The following is an 18,117-nucleotide window of genomic DNA, read 5'->3' on the forward strand; positions in this document are numbered from 1 at the left end:
ATCTCTTCCACTGCAACCTGAGACTTTCATAACTGCCTCTCTGCATAAATTTGGGGGTACATTTTGCCATTTTCTCTAGGGAACACAGCTTTCTGCTATATACATGGCTAAAGTGCATAAAGTCTAAATTACGAATTTTCCTGAATTTCCCCATGTGACAATGCCACTATTTTCCAGCCAAAGCAGTTTTTTAGCTGTAAGAAGAGTTTGTTTCACATGTGGAAACTGTCAGGTCCTACTCACTGGACATCAGTGTGGACCAATGAGTTTTCTTTTGCTGTTCCCATTTACTAGGTAGAAAGACTACCCCACTGGTTTCCACGATTTTTTTCTCTCTACCCAGCTGAACTCCATCTACAGTCAGGCTCTTGAGTTTTCTTCAACTTATATTCTGCCACAGACTCAGGCATATGCCTTCAGCGCCTTTAGCCCCCGAGCACTAGGGAGGAGCAGGGCTGGGGGTGCCCTGGCTGGGGGCTCCTATTGTGTGCCAGGCTCCAGCTGCTAGTCCCAACCAGGCTGTAGAGGGATAGGACTTCCTTTTCCCCAGCATGGGACTCTCCTGGGGCTACTTTATACCGACCTCCACTGGCAGAAGGGAGGGTGGCTAGGTCTGTGGTGGCAGCAGCAGACTCTGCTTCATCCCATGCCTCGAGTGAAGAGTTCACTCCCACCAGCTACTCACTAGGCAGCCAATATTAGGAGCTCAGGCTGTTGCTCTTCCTCTACTATCAGGGCAGGCAGTGCCTATCACAAGAACAAAACACTTGAGACAGATTTAGTCAGATCACTTAATGCACTACTGGAAGGTTCTCAGATACCACAGTGATGAGAATCTTATAAGAACCTATATAGAATATAATAGAAGAACTCCCAAGCAGCTTTCTACCAACTCTATTGTCCTTAGTGCTTCACCTCCTAGATTAGTAAAAGCTCCAGTGGGGAGGATATTTTGTGCAGATTGGTGTTTGTCAGCCTTGCAGAGGTTTAGGAGTGTTTGGATGTGTTTACAAGAAGTTTGGATGCTCAGAGGGTGGTGATTTGCCAGACTGGAGTAGGGAGGGCATTCTGGCCCTGATTCAGGAAAGGATCACTGTTCAGCACAGCACTTAAGCATGTGCCGAAGTGCAATCCTGAATTGGAGCCTCTATGCATAGGGAAAAGGTATAGAAAGCAGGGTGGGAGAAGGAAACAAATAAGGCATTGCATCTGGCATTGTTGGAGTAAGTAAAGGGTGCAAAATGGTCCATGAGAGAAGATCTGAGGTACAAATTGGAGCAGAGTTGTGGAAGACCTTGAAGTCACGGACAAGGTGACCTAAATTGAATAGGTAGAGAGGGCCAATGGAGTACCTACAGTAGGAGGATGGCCTGATATGATGGGCAAAAAAGGTGGTCTTAGCTGCCGCAGAAAGCTCAGATAGGTAGCATTAATGAGACTTGGCCAAGATGCGGTCATTCAAGACTTTGGCGAGAGCAGTTTCAGAAGTGATGAAAGTAGAGTACCTGGACTGGAATGAATCTATGAATGAAGAGAGGAGGTTGGAGCAAGGGTTGTAAAACTTATTTTTCTTGTTAGCAGCTACTTTTATTACTACTTTATGTTGACCAGCAGCTTGTATCAAATACCAAAGTGTGACAGTTCTTGAGGTGAATTCTTGGGGAAGCTAGCTATTTTTACATTTACTTTGATAGCAATATATATGAATATTGCAAAATACATTTCAGGGAATTAAAAATCATCTTTGTACTGTGCCTGACAGGGTGATGCATGATGAAGTGAGTGACACAGAAAATATCCGGAAAAATTTAGCCATAGAAAGAATGATAGTAGAAGGTTGTGACATATTACTAGATACCAGCCAAACTTTTATACGTCAAGGTAAGGCTTTTTCTTAATATACGTGTGTGTGTGTGTGTGTGTGTGTGTGTGTGTGTGTATATAATTAAAAATGTATATTAAAAACAGCAGAATTAATGTTGGCATCATTGGGAAGATGACATTGCTGGTGCCCAACATCACAAGGCTGATGTTGTCCACATATGATAAGTGACAGGTTGCCCCTATGACAAATAGTTTTGGGCTACAGTTGAGCCCCACTTCTGTGCTGTTTTTTTCAGGGGCCATGAAAAACAGCAACACAATAATAGTAAAGCACCCATGGGAAAGTAGCGTAAATACAGACTGGACTATCATCTTCAATGGACGAGAAATTATCTACAGCTCCACGGAGAACAGGTCTGTCTGGCCAATTGATGTTGCAATCTCAGATGATGCCAACATTCAGACAAAAACACAAGAGAAGCTAGAAGTACTTGAAGCTTTGTCAAATGGTGGAGAGATTGTGAGGAATGAAAATAGCTGTCTACTGTTCCCATTTTTCATTTGTGCTTCAGGAACAGCTCAAAATGCTGTAATTTAATTTCTTGATAACCTTTGCTGCTGGATGGATACTTCACTGACAAATGGCCGAGAACAGATATTAGAGCATGACAACATTATATATATGTTTGAGTTTGTGAGGACAAGCATTTTGTTTCACAGAATACCATTTTAGGCTACAGTAAAAGCTCAATGTACATGGCAGAAACGCTCCGGCAAAAAGAAACTGTGAAGACTCAGCAAACTGCATAAGAGTACAGATTCACTTGTACGTAGCAGCTTGCATCATGAGAGAGAGACACTGCATCCTTTGTATTATTATTTTTGGAAAGAGTTTCCGTTGAGGTTCATGTATAGTAATGATGAATCTAGTGGTAAAATTCCACATAATATTGATGAAAATAAAACTTTAATATGGCATCTTTTATGGAAAATGTTGGCATCGGGTTGGAATTATCAACATAGTGGATCTTATATTAATGATAAGCCAATGATATTAAAAGAAACTCAAGAAAAAATTGGTAAATGAAACTTATTTTTTGTTAAACAACTCAATATTCTTAAGTGATTATCTCTGAATCATTAGCTCCAAGCAAGCAGATCTTTATGCTGACCTAGAGATCTGTAGTGCAGGATTTTTGGCTTTTCAAATGCATAAACTTCTTTGTAGTCCAAAAAAGATGATATTCAGGGAAACCTGAGAATGCGATTTAGGTGCATCCTTTAAAATTAAGACTGGTGGCCTGAGGTGTGGACTCACATTAGATGTTTTAGAACTAAATTTGACAGCTGTGAAAAGCACATAAGCCCTTTGAATATTGCTTGCTCTCTCTCTCTCTCTTTCTCTTTCTCTTTGTTTAATAATAAAATTCTGGAAATCTAATGTATGGTGTCTTTATAATATGTGGCCTTACCAAGTAAATAGGGATAATAACATAAAGATTCTTATTACAACAGTCACTCTGAAATCTGTGTAGGTTTGGAAGGATTTTTCATAATTAAATATGGATGTTTGTCATAATTCTATGCTGTTGGTCCCAGGATATTAGAGACAAGGTAGGTGAGGGAATATCTTTTATTGTACCAACTTCTGTTGATGAGAGAGACAAGCTTCTGGTCTGGCAGAAGAAGAGCTCTGTATAAGCTTGAAAGCTTGTCTCTCTTACCAGTAGAATCTGGTTCAATAAAAGATATTGCCTCACCCAGCCTGCCTCTCTAAAATGCTATGTATGTAAATTTAGGGAAGTGTCTGCAAGAAAAATATTAAACAAAATATATTGGACAAGAAGTTGTATCTTTCATTATATCTAGTGCAAAAACAGTTGCGAGACATGAACTTCCTTGACTGACACTAGTCTAAGTATTGTGTGAATTAATTATACTGTATAAACCGTGTTATTCTTTAGTGTACTTACAATATTTTGGTGTCTGTATCTGAATTATTTCATCTGTTTCATTAGTAATTGCTCATCTTGTTTTGTTTGTATGCCTAAAAATTTGTCAATAAAAAGTAAATATAATAAACTTACCACGAGAAGAAGTCTTAGTATATTTACTCAATGGTGTTTTTAATAAGAGTTGAATATAACCCATCTTTTTTTTTAAGTAAGCCAGTGAAACCCATGATTATGTCTGGAAAAGAATAGTTATTTTGAAAACTGTGCATGATGCAAGAAAATTATCTCACCAAAGACTAAGTTCTGATCTCTGAACTGAAAACTTACATTGTCGCGTATCTTGTAAAATCATCGACTGTGCATGATATTGTATGATAGCAGAGATCAAAAATGAACTGTGGAAACAAAAACAAAAAAAAATCTCCTCATTTCTCTGTATCATTTGGTTTCCTGCTGTCCATGTCACAAAAATAGCCTGTAACAGTTGATGCTAATTGGATCTTTGTTAATAGTCTCAGCAAACAGACCAAGGACTGAATGGGTCTGGAGAATGAGCTAGCTTCTCAACCCGTAGAAGTATTTCCTCCAAATCAATGCTGAATACATTGGCAGAGAAGCAAGAGGGAAACTTGTATTGATTCTGCTGGCACAAGACTGTACGTGTTCTCTGGCTGTTCTCCACTGCTTCCAGTCTGGCACCTTTCTCTGCAGTCTGTCTCACCATTGTTGTCTCTGTCTCCTATTGTTGCCCTCTGCTTTGGTCTATGTGGGCCTGCATGAGATCCTCATCATGGCACACAAAGGGGAAGACGTTCCCTCATTCTATGGCTTCCATACACAGAACCACCAAGAGACATAAGTGTTGGAGAAACTGTAACTTGCTATAGTCTCTAGCACCTAGTGAGTCCCAGTATGTATTCTGTTACTGACTTCTGCCTACAGACTGCTCCAATGCCCATTAAGTACCATGCTCTTTCCAGGGCCCCCAGATTCCTTGCTTGAGGTCCACTCCTCCCAACCACCCAACTTCCTCTCTTGGCAATACTGTGGCAATTTATAACACTCCAGAGCAGGAGAAAGCAGAATTGCATTTGTAAATCAGGCAGCAGCATGCGGACTTAAAGCCTCATTTTAAAAAGAAAAATATGACACTTAGTCTGTCCTGAATTGCAGATATTTTATGTTGTTACAATAATATTTTGGCAATACCAAACCAAGTAGTTCAAGTATTTCTGGTTAAAATACCCAAGATTGATCTGAAAATTCTACTGAAGCATGCCACTGAATTAATTTGGGTTAATGAGTGTTCCAAAATTATCATCACTTATTACAATAGGGAGCTGTCCCAATATGTGTTTTAGGTCTTTTTCCCCTTAAGAGGAAATCTGTAGTGGGAATGTGCCGCAAACAGATGCCCAGCTCCTATTGTTAACAGGAATTCACCAAACAGAAAACCCCAACAGAAATTGGCCTCTTTGCTGGATGGGAACCATAGAGTATGTGCTGGGGAACTGACTCAATATATGATTCATATTAAATTGTTTATTTAATCCAGCAAAGTAAATTCACACAGTACTTTATTTCATGTGGTATACTATTAGCTCTTATGTTGGTTTCTTAAACAATAACATTTCATATTTCTACAGGAACACAACTTGGCATTTACAAATACTCTATCTTCAGCCCATCGTGGCATTATTAAATACTGTACTGTTCAAAGTATTGTATCATATCATCAGCAAAAAATTGAGTATTTCTAAACCACTTTGTGAATATGAATACTTCTTTAAGCAAAGTGATAACACAAAAAGTATTAACTCTAATGTAGTTGCTTCTGCTCCAGGCAGAATATGGATAAGATGGATACTACTGTTAAATCCTAACTTGAATTTTAGGAGCTAAGAAGAACATGTTATAAGCTCTGGAATAGAAAGTTCCTTCAGAATTTTTTAATTTCAAGCCAAGCCTTGCATAGTGTTTTGGAAGGTGATGGTGGGAGGTGTCAGTGAGTGAATGTCACAATTCAACACACAAAGCTGGTCTTCTTAGTAGCTTTTCAGCTGGACAGACAGGCAGTTTTGTTTGCCAAAAAAAAAACCAAAACCAAAAACCAAAAAACTCCCATGTAATTTTTTTGCTCAGAATTCTAGATGAATCTGCAAAATGTTTCAGGAAACTAAAAAATGCTCCATGCCTCTGCAAAACTTCAGAAAGTTGAACTTTATTCCAGTTTTTATTGCAATGGTGAGAATTTTGTCATACCCCTCTAGTTTAAACATAAATGAGGCATTAGTGAATACAGTTCTATCTGTCTTTTACCAGTGTGTATTTGACCATGCCTGTTTATAAAAGCTTCCAATGTAATGTAATGAATTTTAAGCTAATATTTATTAATTAAGTGGATAAACTTTTGAGTTAAGTACTGCTCTCAGATACACATAAGGAGTTGTACATTTGATCCATAAGAAAAAAATTGACTCCACAAAGATCACAAATGGGTGACACAAATGGTGGTGTAAGTTGGGTGTCTTGTGAAAGCTGTTCAGAAAACAGGTTAAAGATGTTGCAAATGGCATAGTAATGTAACTTTTACCAGTGTGAAATGTTGTGGTGATCTGATTCAAACACTGGCATAACAGGACACAGTCTCCATGGAATTCAATGGTAGTTGTGTCTGCAGATAGTAGGCTTCAGTTTGGCCTAGGAGGGCTGAGAATTGTGCAAAGTAAACTGAAGGAGAAGAAGCCTACCTTATTTACACTCCTCTGTCAGTTGCTTTTTCAGCTGTACCCTATCCCTACCCTCCTCCGTCTCCTTGATGTTTAAATTACTCATTTTGCGAAGATACTAAATACCAAATTAGTGCAAATTGTTCTACATTGCCACCTAATCTCCATTATCTGACCAAGTGACACATGATATGTAACTTAAAGTACCCATGAATTTTTCCAAGTAACCTCCCTGGCAGGAGCACAAGCATTATTGCTGGTTGGATTTGGCCGAATATGACCCTAATGGGAGTAAAGAAATAGGGTTGCAATTATTGTTGGTATAGAGGTACAACTTTCTCCTGAATTTGTTCTAGAGAGTGAAAACCAATCTAGAGGGTAAAAGATAAATAAATTACTAGTCTCTGTTCTAAGAGCAAGGTATCTCTGCACTCCCATGGGAGTTAATGAGTTGCACGAATGCTTTTTATATATAGTACAGAATAGACTGCCTGTTACATTAACACTGGGCACATCACTTATTAAATAGTTTTATAATTACAGCATATTCTTCACTTTTGTAATCACCAGGTTCTCTTATTCAAGTCCCTTCAGTTGAGAGGGGGAAACTTAGTAAAGTTCGCCTGGGATCATTGTCTTTGAAAAAAGAAGGAGAAAGACAATGCTTCTTATTTACAAAACACTTTTTAATTTGTACAAGAAGTTCAGGAGGAAAACTGCATCTGCTTAAGGTACAGAATTTACATAACTACCTCATTTACAAGCCAGATGGTTAAAATATAGAAAATTGAGGGCAATAAATATTTTAATTTAGCATTGTCTGTGAAATTTCAGTATCTCATGGTATTATGGTTTTAATGTGAGGATTTTCATATGCTGCGGTAAACAAAACTGAGATAATGCACAGTGATTGACTAAAATACTCTCTCATTGTTATGTAAGTAGAAAATAATAGTGATTCAGTTTGAAGTGTATGTTAGTCTCTCTAAAAGATATTCAGTTAAAATTATGAACTGACCAGTGAAATATAGCAAGGTGACATTTATTGCAGGAAAGGTTTAGACAATTGAATATGCATAGAATATTAATAAACTCAATCCTCTTCACCCTAGAATGAAAGGATGCTAATTATCTGCATGTCCTTCTCTTTGCCACTGTATTCACGTTACACAGCACAGTATGTATAAGGGTGTATATAAAATATAGGAATATAAATTTATATGTTCTCTGCCCTTGGCCTCACCTGTGCAAAACTTTTGAGAACAAAGGCCATGATTATTAGCTTCTAGCTCAAGAGACTCTCCTATTTGAAACTGTGACATTGAAAACAAGCATTCCTGGCATGTAGCTCAGGTGCATCATGAAAGTGTGCTAAAGCTGCTAATAGTCTGATGCACCTCAGGTTTCCAGGCACATACCTAAACTTTCCACCAACTGATCCCTGCAGAATGCTTCCTAAGGAAATGTAGATCTCCTTCTCCCACACACTGATATTCTTTCCAGGTAGGCTAGTGTGACATGGGAGAAAAATTTCATTCCATCCCAAATAAAATCAGGTCATGAGATTCACCCTGAATGTGTGAGTTAGGGTCACTGACTTCCTAGGGCCTGAAACATTAAAAATTAATAAATAAAAACATAAAGAATGGCCATGCTGTGGCAGACCAATGTTCCTTCTACCCAGCATTCTGTTTTCTGGCAGTAGGCAATACCAGAGGTTTCAAGTGGAGTGAACAGAACAGGGCAATCATCAAGTAATCCAACTCCTATTGTCCAGTCCCAGCATCTGGCAGTCCGAGGGTTAGGGACGCTCAGATCATGGGGTTGGATACTCAGATCACGGAATTGCATACCTGACCATCTTGGGTAATAGCCACTGATAGACCTATCCTTCGTGAACTTCTCTAATTCTTTTTTGAACCAGTTATAACTTTTGGCCTTCACAACATCCCCTGGCAACTGTGGGGTTGACTGCATTATGTGAAGAAATACTTCCTTTTGTTTGTTTTAAACCTGCTGCCTATTAATTTCATTGGGTGACCCTTGGCTCTTGAGTTATGTGAAGGATAGTCCCTGTTCACTTACTCCACCCCATTCATGATTTTATAGACCTCTATCATCTCCCTGCTTAGTCGTCTCTTTTCCTTGCTGAATAGTTTGTCTTTTTAATCTCTCCTCATCTGGAAGCTGTTCGATACCCTTCATAATTTTTGTTGCCCTTCTCTGTAACCTTATATATTCTAAAATTCTGTTTGCTTTTTTGACTGCCATTGCACATTGAGTGGATATTTTCAGGGAACTATCCACAATGATTTCAGTTTGTCTTTCTTGAGTTGTAACAGCTAATTGAGACCCCATCATTTTGTATGTATGTTTTCCAATGTGCATTACTTTGCATTTATCAACATTGAATTGCATCTGCCATTTTGTTGCCCACTCACCCAGTTTTGTGAGATCCCTTTGTAACTCTTCACAGTCTGCTTTGGACTTAACTATCTGAGTAATTTGATATCATCTGCCAACCTTGCCACTTCACTGTACACCCCTTTTTCCAGTTCATTTATGAATATGTTGAACAGTACTGGTCCCAGTACAGATCCCTGGGGAACACTGCTATTTACTTCTCTCCATTGTGAAAACTGATCATTTATTCTTACCCTTTGTTTCCTATCTTTTAACCAGTTACTGATCCATGACAGGACCTACTGTCTTATCACATGACTATTAGTTTGCTTAAGAGCCTTTGGTGTGGGACCTTGTTAAAGATTTTCCAAAAGTACACTGTATCCACTGGATCTCCCTTGTCCACATGTTTGTTGACCCCTCAAAGAATTCTAATAGATTGGTGAGGCATGATTTCCTTTAAGAAAGCCATGTTGACCCATCCTCAACTTATCTCTTATTTACCATAATTTCAACCAGTCTGCCTGGTGCTGTACTTAAGCTTACTGGCCTGTAATTGTCAGGATTACCTCTGGAATCTTTGTAAAAAAATTTGCATTACATTAGCTATCTGCCAGTCATCTGGTACAGAAGCTGATTTAAGTGATAGGTTACATACCACAGTTAGTGGTTCTGCAATTTTATATTTGAGTTCCTTCAAAACCCTTGGTGAATATCATCCATACTGGTGACCTATTACTGTTTAATTTATCAGTTTGTTCCAAAACCTCCCCTATTGATACCTTAGTTTGGGACAGTTCCTCAGATTTGTAACCTAAAAGAATGGCTCAGGTGTAGAAATCTCCCTCTCCTCCTCTGCAATGAAAACTGGTGCAAAGAATTCATTTAGTTTCTTTGCAACAGCCTTGTCTTTCTTGAGTGCTCCTTTAGCACCCTGATCATCCAGTGGCCCCACTGATTGTTTGGCAGTTTCCCTGTTTTTGGTGTATGCAAAAAAAATGTGCAGTTACTTTTTGTGTCTTTTGCTAGATTTCTCTTCAAATTCTTTTTTGGCCTGCCTAATTATAATTCTACACTTGACTTGCCAGAGGTTATGCTCTTTTTTATTTTCCTCACTAGGATTTGACTTCCAATTTTTAATGGATGTCTTTTTGTCTCTAACAGCCTCTTTCATTCAGTTGTTTAGTCATGGTGGCAATGTTTTTTGGTACTCTTACTGTTTGTTTTTTTTTTAATATGAGGCACACATTTATTTTGAGCCTCGATTATGGTGTTTGAAAAAAGTTTCCATGCTACTTGCAGCCATTTTACTTTTGTGACTGATCCTTTTAATTTCTGTTTAACTAGCTTCCTCATTTTTGAGTAGTTCCCCTTTTGGAAATTAAATGCTGCTGTGGTGGGTTTCTTTGGTATTCTTCCCTACAAGAATGTAAATTTAATTGTATTATGGACACTATTACTGAGTGGTTCAGTTATATTCACCTCTTGGACCACATCCTCTGCACCACTTAGGACTAAATCAAGAATTGCCTCTCTCCTTGTGGGTTTCAGAACAAACTGCTCCAAGAAGCAGTCATTAATGCTGTCTGAAATTTTATCGCTGCATCCTGTCCTGAGGTGACATATACCCAGTCAGTATGAGGATAGCTGAAATCCCCCATTATTACTGGGTTTTCTGTTTTTGTAGCCTCACTAATCTCTCTGAGCATCCCACAATCACCATTATCATCCTGGTTAGATGGTTGGTAGTATCTTATTGCTGAACTCTGATTTTTCAAGCATGGAATTTCTATCCAGAGATTCAATGGTACAGTTCGATTCATTTAAGATTTTTACCATATTTGACTCTATGCCTTCTGTCACACATATGCCATTCCCCCATGGGCATGACCTACTCTCTCAATCCTATATATTTTGCACTCTGATATTACTGTGTTTCTTTATCATAATTCCACCAAGTTTCTAGGATGCCTATTATATCAACATCCTCATTTAATACCAGACACTCAAGTGCACCCATCTTAGCAATTAGACTTCTAGCATTTGTATGCACACACTTATAAAATTTGTCAATATTTAGTTGTCTGCCTTCATTTGATGTAATAGAATGAGACTCTTTTTTGTTGACTGTTTCTCTTCAGTTCCTACCTGTACTTTATCAACTTCTATCCTGTCCTCTTTACTAGGCTCTAGAATATACCCTTTAATAAATCCTCTCCTGGTGTTGTCTCTGTCCAAACCATGTGCTCCTCTGCACCTGTCTGTTTCCCCCAGCCCTTAGTTTAAAAACGCCTATATGACCTAGTTTACATGCCAGCAACTTGGTTCCAACTTGGTTTAGCTGGACCCTATTCTTCCTGCATAGGCTCTTCCTTTCCCAAAACATTCTCCACTTCCTAATAATCCCTTCTCTGAACACCACCATCTCAGCCATGCATAGGCGCCGACTCTGTTGGTGCTCCGGGGCTGGAGCACCCATGGGGAAAAATTGGTGGGTGCTCTGCATCCACCAGCAGCTCCCCACCCCAGCTCACCTCCACCTCTCCTCCACCTCCTCCCCTGAGTGTGCCACTGCATCCTGCTTCTCCCCCTTCCCTCCCAGCACTTGCACTGTGGAACAGCTGTTTCGTGCGGCAAGGGCTGTGAGGGAGGGGGAGCAGGAGGAGGAACAGGGACTTGGTGCGCTTGGGGAAGAGGCGGGGCCTGGGGTGGGGATTTGGGGAGGAGTCCAATAGGGGCAGGGAGGGGGCGGAGTCAAGACGGGGTTTGAAGCAGGGCCGGGCACCCACCAGCGCCAAGGAAAGTTGGCGCCTGTGCTGCCATTCATGGAGATCCTGCAGTTCTGCCTGTCTAATTGGCCCTGCACATGGAACTGGAAGCATTTCAGAGAATGCTAACATGATGGTCCTGGACTTCAGTCTGTTACCTAGCAGCCTAAATTTTGGCTCCGGGACCTCCCTCTCTTACCTTTACCTATGTCAATGGTACCTACATATACCGCAACCATTGGCTCCTCCCCAGCACTGCACATAAGTCTGTCTAAATGTCTTAAGAGATCCGCAACCTTTGCACATGGCAAACAATTTACCATGTGGTTTTCCCAGTCATCACAAACCCAGCTATCTATATTTCTAATGACTGAATCCCCGTTACTATTACCTATCTCTTTCTAGTAACTAAGCTTCCCTCCCCTGGAGAGGTATACTCAGAGTGAAAGGATACCATGACATCATCTGGAAGGAAAGTCCCAACTATGGGATTGTTTCCCACCGGTCCAGTCTGATGTTCTCCTTCCCCAAGACTTTCATCCTCTTTAACACCACAGAGGCTGCCAGACTACTCTACTGTGTCTGGAAGTCCCATCTATGTTCTTCTTTGTCTTCCTTAGCTCCTCCAGTTAAGCCACTCTAGTCTCAAGAGCCTGTAAATAAATAGCACCTGTCCCTTTTTTAAAGGGTCACTGTGAATTTGATTTTTTTAAATTTGATTTTAAAAAATCCATTTTCTGCCCTTCAAAAAAAGTGTAGTTGTTTTCCTGGTCCCCTGCTATGTTTCAATAAGGGCCTTTTATGTAGGTCGAAGAGCAGTAACACCAAACTTACTGGATCTGCCCCCTCCTCTCTCACTGTGGTATATACATTCCTCTTGATTCTATATGCTTCAGCTTTACTGTGTCTGTTTCTGATGAACAGTGATAGAGCCTGGGGAAGAGTGTGTGTGTGGTTTCCCCCCACCCCAGATCAGTGCGTGAAAGGGACCATAAAAAAAAACAACACTGGAACAAATCTTGGTCTGATGCAGAGTATAAGCAAATGGAAAACAGATAAAAAATTTTCCTCTAATCTTTTTCAGTTACTGTCAATTTAGAGCTACCTGCAACAGCAGCAGCAGGTACAAAAATTTCAGATGGAAATATGATTTTCCATATCAACAATGTCTCTTTTAAACAGGGTGGAAAGATCATTCTTCATCCTGTCCCTAGAGAGGGAGCAAGAATGGGCTCTGCTTATTCTAGCAGACTCTTAAACCTTTACTGGCAAAATAAGAGGAATTTCTTCATCGGGTGCTTGCTCATGTCAATTCCATTCTAGGTGTGTGCATGCCCACGTGCACAGTTGTTGGAGACTTTTGCCTTAGCAGTATCCATAGGGCCAGCTGTGGTGCCCCCTTGAGTGCCACGTTCATGCATCAGTATATCAGGGGCCGCTGGCCTTATGCCTTCTCAGTTCTTTCTTAGGGTATGGCTACACTTGAAATTTCAAAGCACTGCCGCGGCAGCGCTGCGGGAGTGCTGCTGCGGCAGCGCTTTGAAGTGTGAGTGTGGTCAGAGCGCCAGCGCTGGGAGAGAGCTCTCCCAGCGCTGCACGTAAACCACATCCCTTACGGGCATAGCTTGCAGCGCTGGGAGCCGCGCTCCCAGCGCTGCGGCACTGATTACACTGAGCCTTTACAGCGCTGTATCTTGCAGCGCTCAGGGGGGTGTTTTTTCACACCCCTGAGCGTGAAAGTTGCAGTGCTGTAAAGTGCCAGTGTAGCCAAGGCCTTACTGCCTGTGATGGTAGATTGCAGCACCTCTTTCCCTTGCTTTGCATGTGGTTGGTGTTTCTTCCCCGCCCCACCCCCTGAACATTGTGTTCCAGCTGTAAATAGTTTGTTTATAGTAGATAAGCTAGTAAGTAGCTGTTAAGTACTGTAGTTAGTCAGTCAGAGTCCTGGCAGGGGCTTTGCCCCAGGCATGCCCCAGTCTCTGGGTTTTCAGCCCTTCTTTGACTGCAACAGGCCTATGCCAGTTAACAACCCACATGGTTGCTGTCTGAAGTGCTCGGGGGAAACTCACATTAAAGAGAAGTGTCACATCTCTAAGAACTTTCATCCCAGGACACAGAAAGAATGTGATATTCGCTTAAGGGCCCTCCTTATGGAGGCCACTCTTCACCCAGCCTGGGAGCTGGCCTGGCTGGATGCTACACCCAGCACTTCGGCCTTGGTGCCTAGCACACCCCCGGCTTCTGGCTCTTCCTGGCACCAATCCCCTTTGCCAATGCCGAAGATGAAGACTAAGAAGAGGGACCCAGCACCAAGCAAGTCAGATCAAGGGCATTGGGCAAAGGACCATGCTTGGCCTCCTGCCCATGCCAGAGCCACAAGGGGACACACCCCCGAGGGGACCTCCTATCCCCCTAAGAGGTCTGCCACTGACTCTAGGGAGTGGTAGGGGCCAAGGCTGATGGTGCAGTCAATGCCCTCTCAGCTCCCAGTGCCCTGCCACAGCCGGTATTGCGTGCAGCAATGGACCTGGCGAAGTGTCCCTACAAGGGAAGACCAGCCGTGAAGGCTTCCCAGAAGGTGAGTGAGTGTCACCGGTCTCCGCAGTCAAGGCAGAACCTTTTGTTGCCATGTCCTTGGTCTCTGCATCACCCCAGGTCACTAGTTCACTGCTACAGGTTGCCGGCACTGCACTCCTGGTCTCCGCCTTTGTGCCAGGCCTCACCGTTCGTGCCTGGTTGTGTTTGCGCTGACAGCCACCATCCCCAACACCGCAGGGACACTCCCTAACCCAGCACCACTCCCCCTACTCCTGGCACCAGTCTGACCATTTGCGGCACCGGTCAACCACAGCCATGGTTAGCTGCCAGACCCAGGTGTTTATGGCCCTGCCCTGGTCTCCGGAGGAGAATTTCTCTGACACGGAGAGGGAGTTCCGCCCCTTGCCGAGACAGCACGGTCACAACTGGGCTCTGGAGGGTGCATCTGCCGTAGCGATGCTAACCTGGCAGCAGGGCCAGTGGCCAACTCAATGGCTGTACTGGAATGCCTGGGGCATTCTGGTAATGCTGATGCCCCTGTCTCACCCGTCCTTGGTTTCCACGTCTGACAAACCCCAATCAACACTGGCGGCACTGGGCTCAGTGCAGGAAGTGCAGGTGGGCGCTGTGGTGGATGAAAAATGCCCACCCTGCAGGGGATGATGATCGAGCTGTTCTCTGATCAGATCGACACGAGGCTGCATGGTCTGAAGGACATTTGGGCCACCCTCTGATCCCTGGGAATGCATACGCTTCCGTCTGCGAGGAAGCCATTCAGGTCGCACCCACCGCCAAGGCCTGGGCAGCCTCAGCAGGGATCTATGAGGAGAAAGGCCACTGTGTTCAATTGCCACCTCCCCTCCTCCTCCTGCTCACCTGTGCAACCTGGTTCGGCAAAATACCATAGGGGCCAGAGTGGGCATTTTGCAGTGTGCTGGAGAGCAATGCCTCAGTCACCTCCCTGGATCTGTCCCATCATTCCCTCAACCGTCTCCATCCCTACCGTTCAGCCTGGTCAAGAGTCACCTCGGACCTTTGTGTGCTAGAAATTGTGTTGCTGGGCTACACCCTTCAGTTTTCACCAAGCCCTGTCCTACTCCCTCTCTACCCCGTCCCTCTTCGGGGACCCTTCTCATGAGCAACTCCTAATTCAGGAGGTAAACAACCTCCTACAACTGGGGGCGGTGGAGGAGGTCCCTCAGGAAATGAGGGGAAAAGGTTTCTATTCCTGCTATTTCCTGATCCTGAAGGTAAAAGGGGACCTACATCCCATTCTGGACCTGCAATGACTCAAAAAGTTTCACATGGTGTCCCTGGCCTCCATCATTCCCTCCCTGGATCTGGGAGACTTGTATGCTGTTCTCAACTTGAAAGACGCTTATTTCCATATCTCTATCTTCCAAGGACATAGATAGTTCCTCCATTTTATGGTGGGCCAGTGCCATTTCCAGTTCATGGCACTCCCCTTTGGCCTCTCCTCGGCCCTGCAGGTCTTTACAAAGTGCATGGCCCCAGCAGCAGCTTATCTGAGGTGTTGAGGGATCCATGTCAATCCTTATCTCGATGATTAGCTCATGAAGGGCAGATCGCAGGATCAGGTACAGAGCAGCCTCGATTTGGTGCCGGCCACATGCTGTGACCTGGGCCTGTTAATGAACTAAAAGAAATTGACCCTCGTACCAATGCAACCGATAGAGTTTATTGGGGTGGTTCACAATTCCATGTGGGCCAGGGCATTCCTTCTGGAGACCCGTTTCTGAGCCATGTTGGACATAATCTCTTATGTGTGTGGCCACCTGCTCATCACTGCCCGCACTTGCTAAGGCTGCTAGGCCAGATGGCTGCTTGTACTTACATGGTCCTTCATGCCTGGCTCCACCTCCGGCTACTGGTTGGCGTTGGTCTACATCCCCACTGGACCAGGTAGTCAAGGTGCTGGACCGCATCCGGATGTCACTGGAATGGTGGCTGGACCCTGCATCAGTGTTTCAGGGAGTCCCTTTTGTGGCCCTGTTCCCATCACTGATTCTGGTGTCCGATGCTTCGGACTCTGTCTGGGGAGCCCATCTGTGTGAACTCAGTACACAGGGCTGCTGGTCGGGGGTTGACTACTCCCTCCACATAAATGTTAGAGAGCTCAGGGCAGTTCGTCTAGCCTGGCCTGCCAGGCTTTTTGGTCCCAGTTACAAGGCAAAGGGTTCAAGTCCTGATGGACACCACCACCATGAGGTTTTATATCAACAAGCAGGGCGGAGCAGGTCATCAGCCCTCTGCCACGAAGCCCTCAGACTATGAGACTTTTGTGTGCAGCATCCCATTCATGTCATGGAAGCACACCTCCCCCAAACTATGAATGTATTTGCATATCACCTCAGCAGAACCTTCTTGTCTTGCCACGAGTTGTCTCTTCACCCCAATGTGGTCAACCAGATCTTCTGAAAGTGGAGGTCTTCCTAGGTGGACTTGTTCGTGACTCACCAGACCAGGAAGTGCCAACGGTTCTGCTCATTTTGGGGGGTCGATAGGGCTCCCTGTTGGACGCCTTTCTGCTTTCTTGGTTGGGGACTCTGATGGATCTCCAGCTCCAAGATTTGTCCTTTTCATCAATTAAGGTCCACTTGGCCGCTATATCAGCCTTTCACCCTCTGTTCCAGGGCAGATTGGTCTTTGCTCATAGCATGGTGGTCTGGTTCTTAAAAGGTTTGGAGAGGCTCTACCCTCAAGTCTGGGACTTGATAGGATGAAAGGTCGTCCACCTAGAGAATTTCTTCTTGGATCATAATCTGCATCCAGTTCTGTTATGATCGGGCAAAGGTGCCTCCACTGATGATTGTAACTGTCCACTCAACTAGATCACAAGCCTTGTTGGCAGCCTTCCTGGCCCATGGGCCAATTTCTGATATTTGCAGGGCCTCCACCTGCTCATCTGTACATATGTTCATGTCTCATTATGCGCTTACCCAGCTTCAGTAGAGCGGTGTAACAAGCTGCACGTTGTGAACTCTGAGCCCACTTCCAGGGATGCTGCCTGTGAGTCACCTAGAATGGAATAGACAAGAGCAAGCACTCAAAGAAGAAAAAACATTTACCTGCCTTTTGTAACTGTTGTTATTCAAGATGTGTTGCTCATGCCCATTCTATTACCCACCCTCCTACCCCTCTGTTGGAGTTGCTGGCAAGAAGGAACTGAGTAGGGTCGGCGGTGCCTGATATACCGATGCATAAGCGGGGCACTCAAGGGGGCGCCACAGCAGGCCCTACAAATACTGCTAAGGCAAAAGTCTCCGACAACTGTGCACATCGGCATGCACACACCTAGAATGGAATGGACATTAGCAACACATCTCAAAGAACAATAGTTATGAAAGGTAGGTAACTGTTTTTATTTAAATCCACGTTTGTGGACTTGTTGCCGCCCAACTGAGGTCACCAGAAAGCCAACTAATTGGCCAAGATGTCAAACCCCTTAGCTCCTAACAGGGAAACAGAGGAGGGATGTGGGAGGGTGAAATGTCAGATACCAAGAAGCCCCAGCTAACTTCATGGCATCATTCCCCTAGTTACAGCATGCAGAGTATCATTGCAGACAGGGATTCTCATTTGCTTCTGGTAGGTATAATAGAACTGCTACGGTCTGTTTAATGTTCAGTGTGCGTTTGGTATTCTTATAAACTGTTTACATATTTGAATCCAAAGGGCTGAATTCTGAAATCCTTTTTCAGTCAAAACTCTTAGTGAACACAAGTTCCTGGATGGAACTCTCTAGTTTGAATTTGTTGGAGTTAGAGACAGTGTCAAATACTTAACGTAAACTGGTGCCGAACTTTCCTCTCCTTTGTTTAGTAGAGGTGTCAACCAATCCACTTCAGTAGAATTCCCAAGGAGTAATTTATAGAACTG

General features: G+C 43.3%; 1 protein-coding gene across 2 annotated transcripts in view; it reads left to right on the top strand.

The window, feature by feature from the left end:
- Positions 1–18,117, top strand: part of RASGRF2 (Ras protein specific guanine nucleotide releasing factor 2) — a 209,708-nt gene that overhangs the window by 76,414 nt on the left and 115,177 nt on the right. For both annotated transcript variants that reach the window (XM_050946114.1, XM_050946115.1), the window contains exons 9-10: positions 1,763–1,881; positions 7,079–7,239. In XM_050946114.1, coding sequence (XP_050802071.1) covers positions 1,763–1,881; positions 7,079–7,239 — 280 coding nt within the window. The remainder of the gene's footprint in view (positions 1–1,762; positions 1,882–7,078; positions 7,240–18,117) is intronic.

Source organism: Gopherus flavomarginatus, chromosome 3 (assembly GCF_025201925.1).
Source record: "Gopherus flavomarginatus isolate rGopFla2 chromosome 3, rGopFla2.mat.asm, whole genome shotgun sequence".
Taxonomy (NCBI): domain Eukaryota; kingdom Metazoa; phylum Chordata; order Testudines; family Testudinidae; genus Gopherus; species Gopherus flavomarginatus.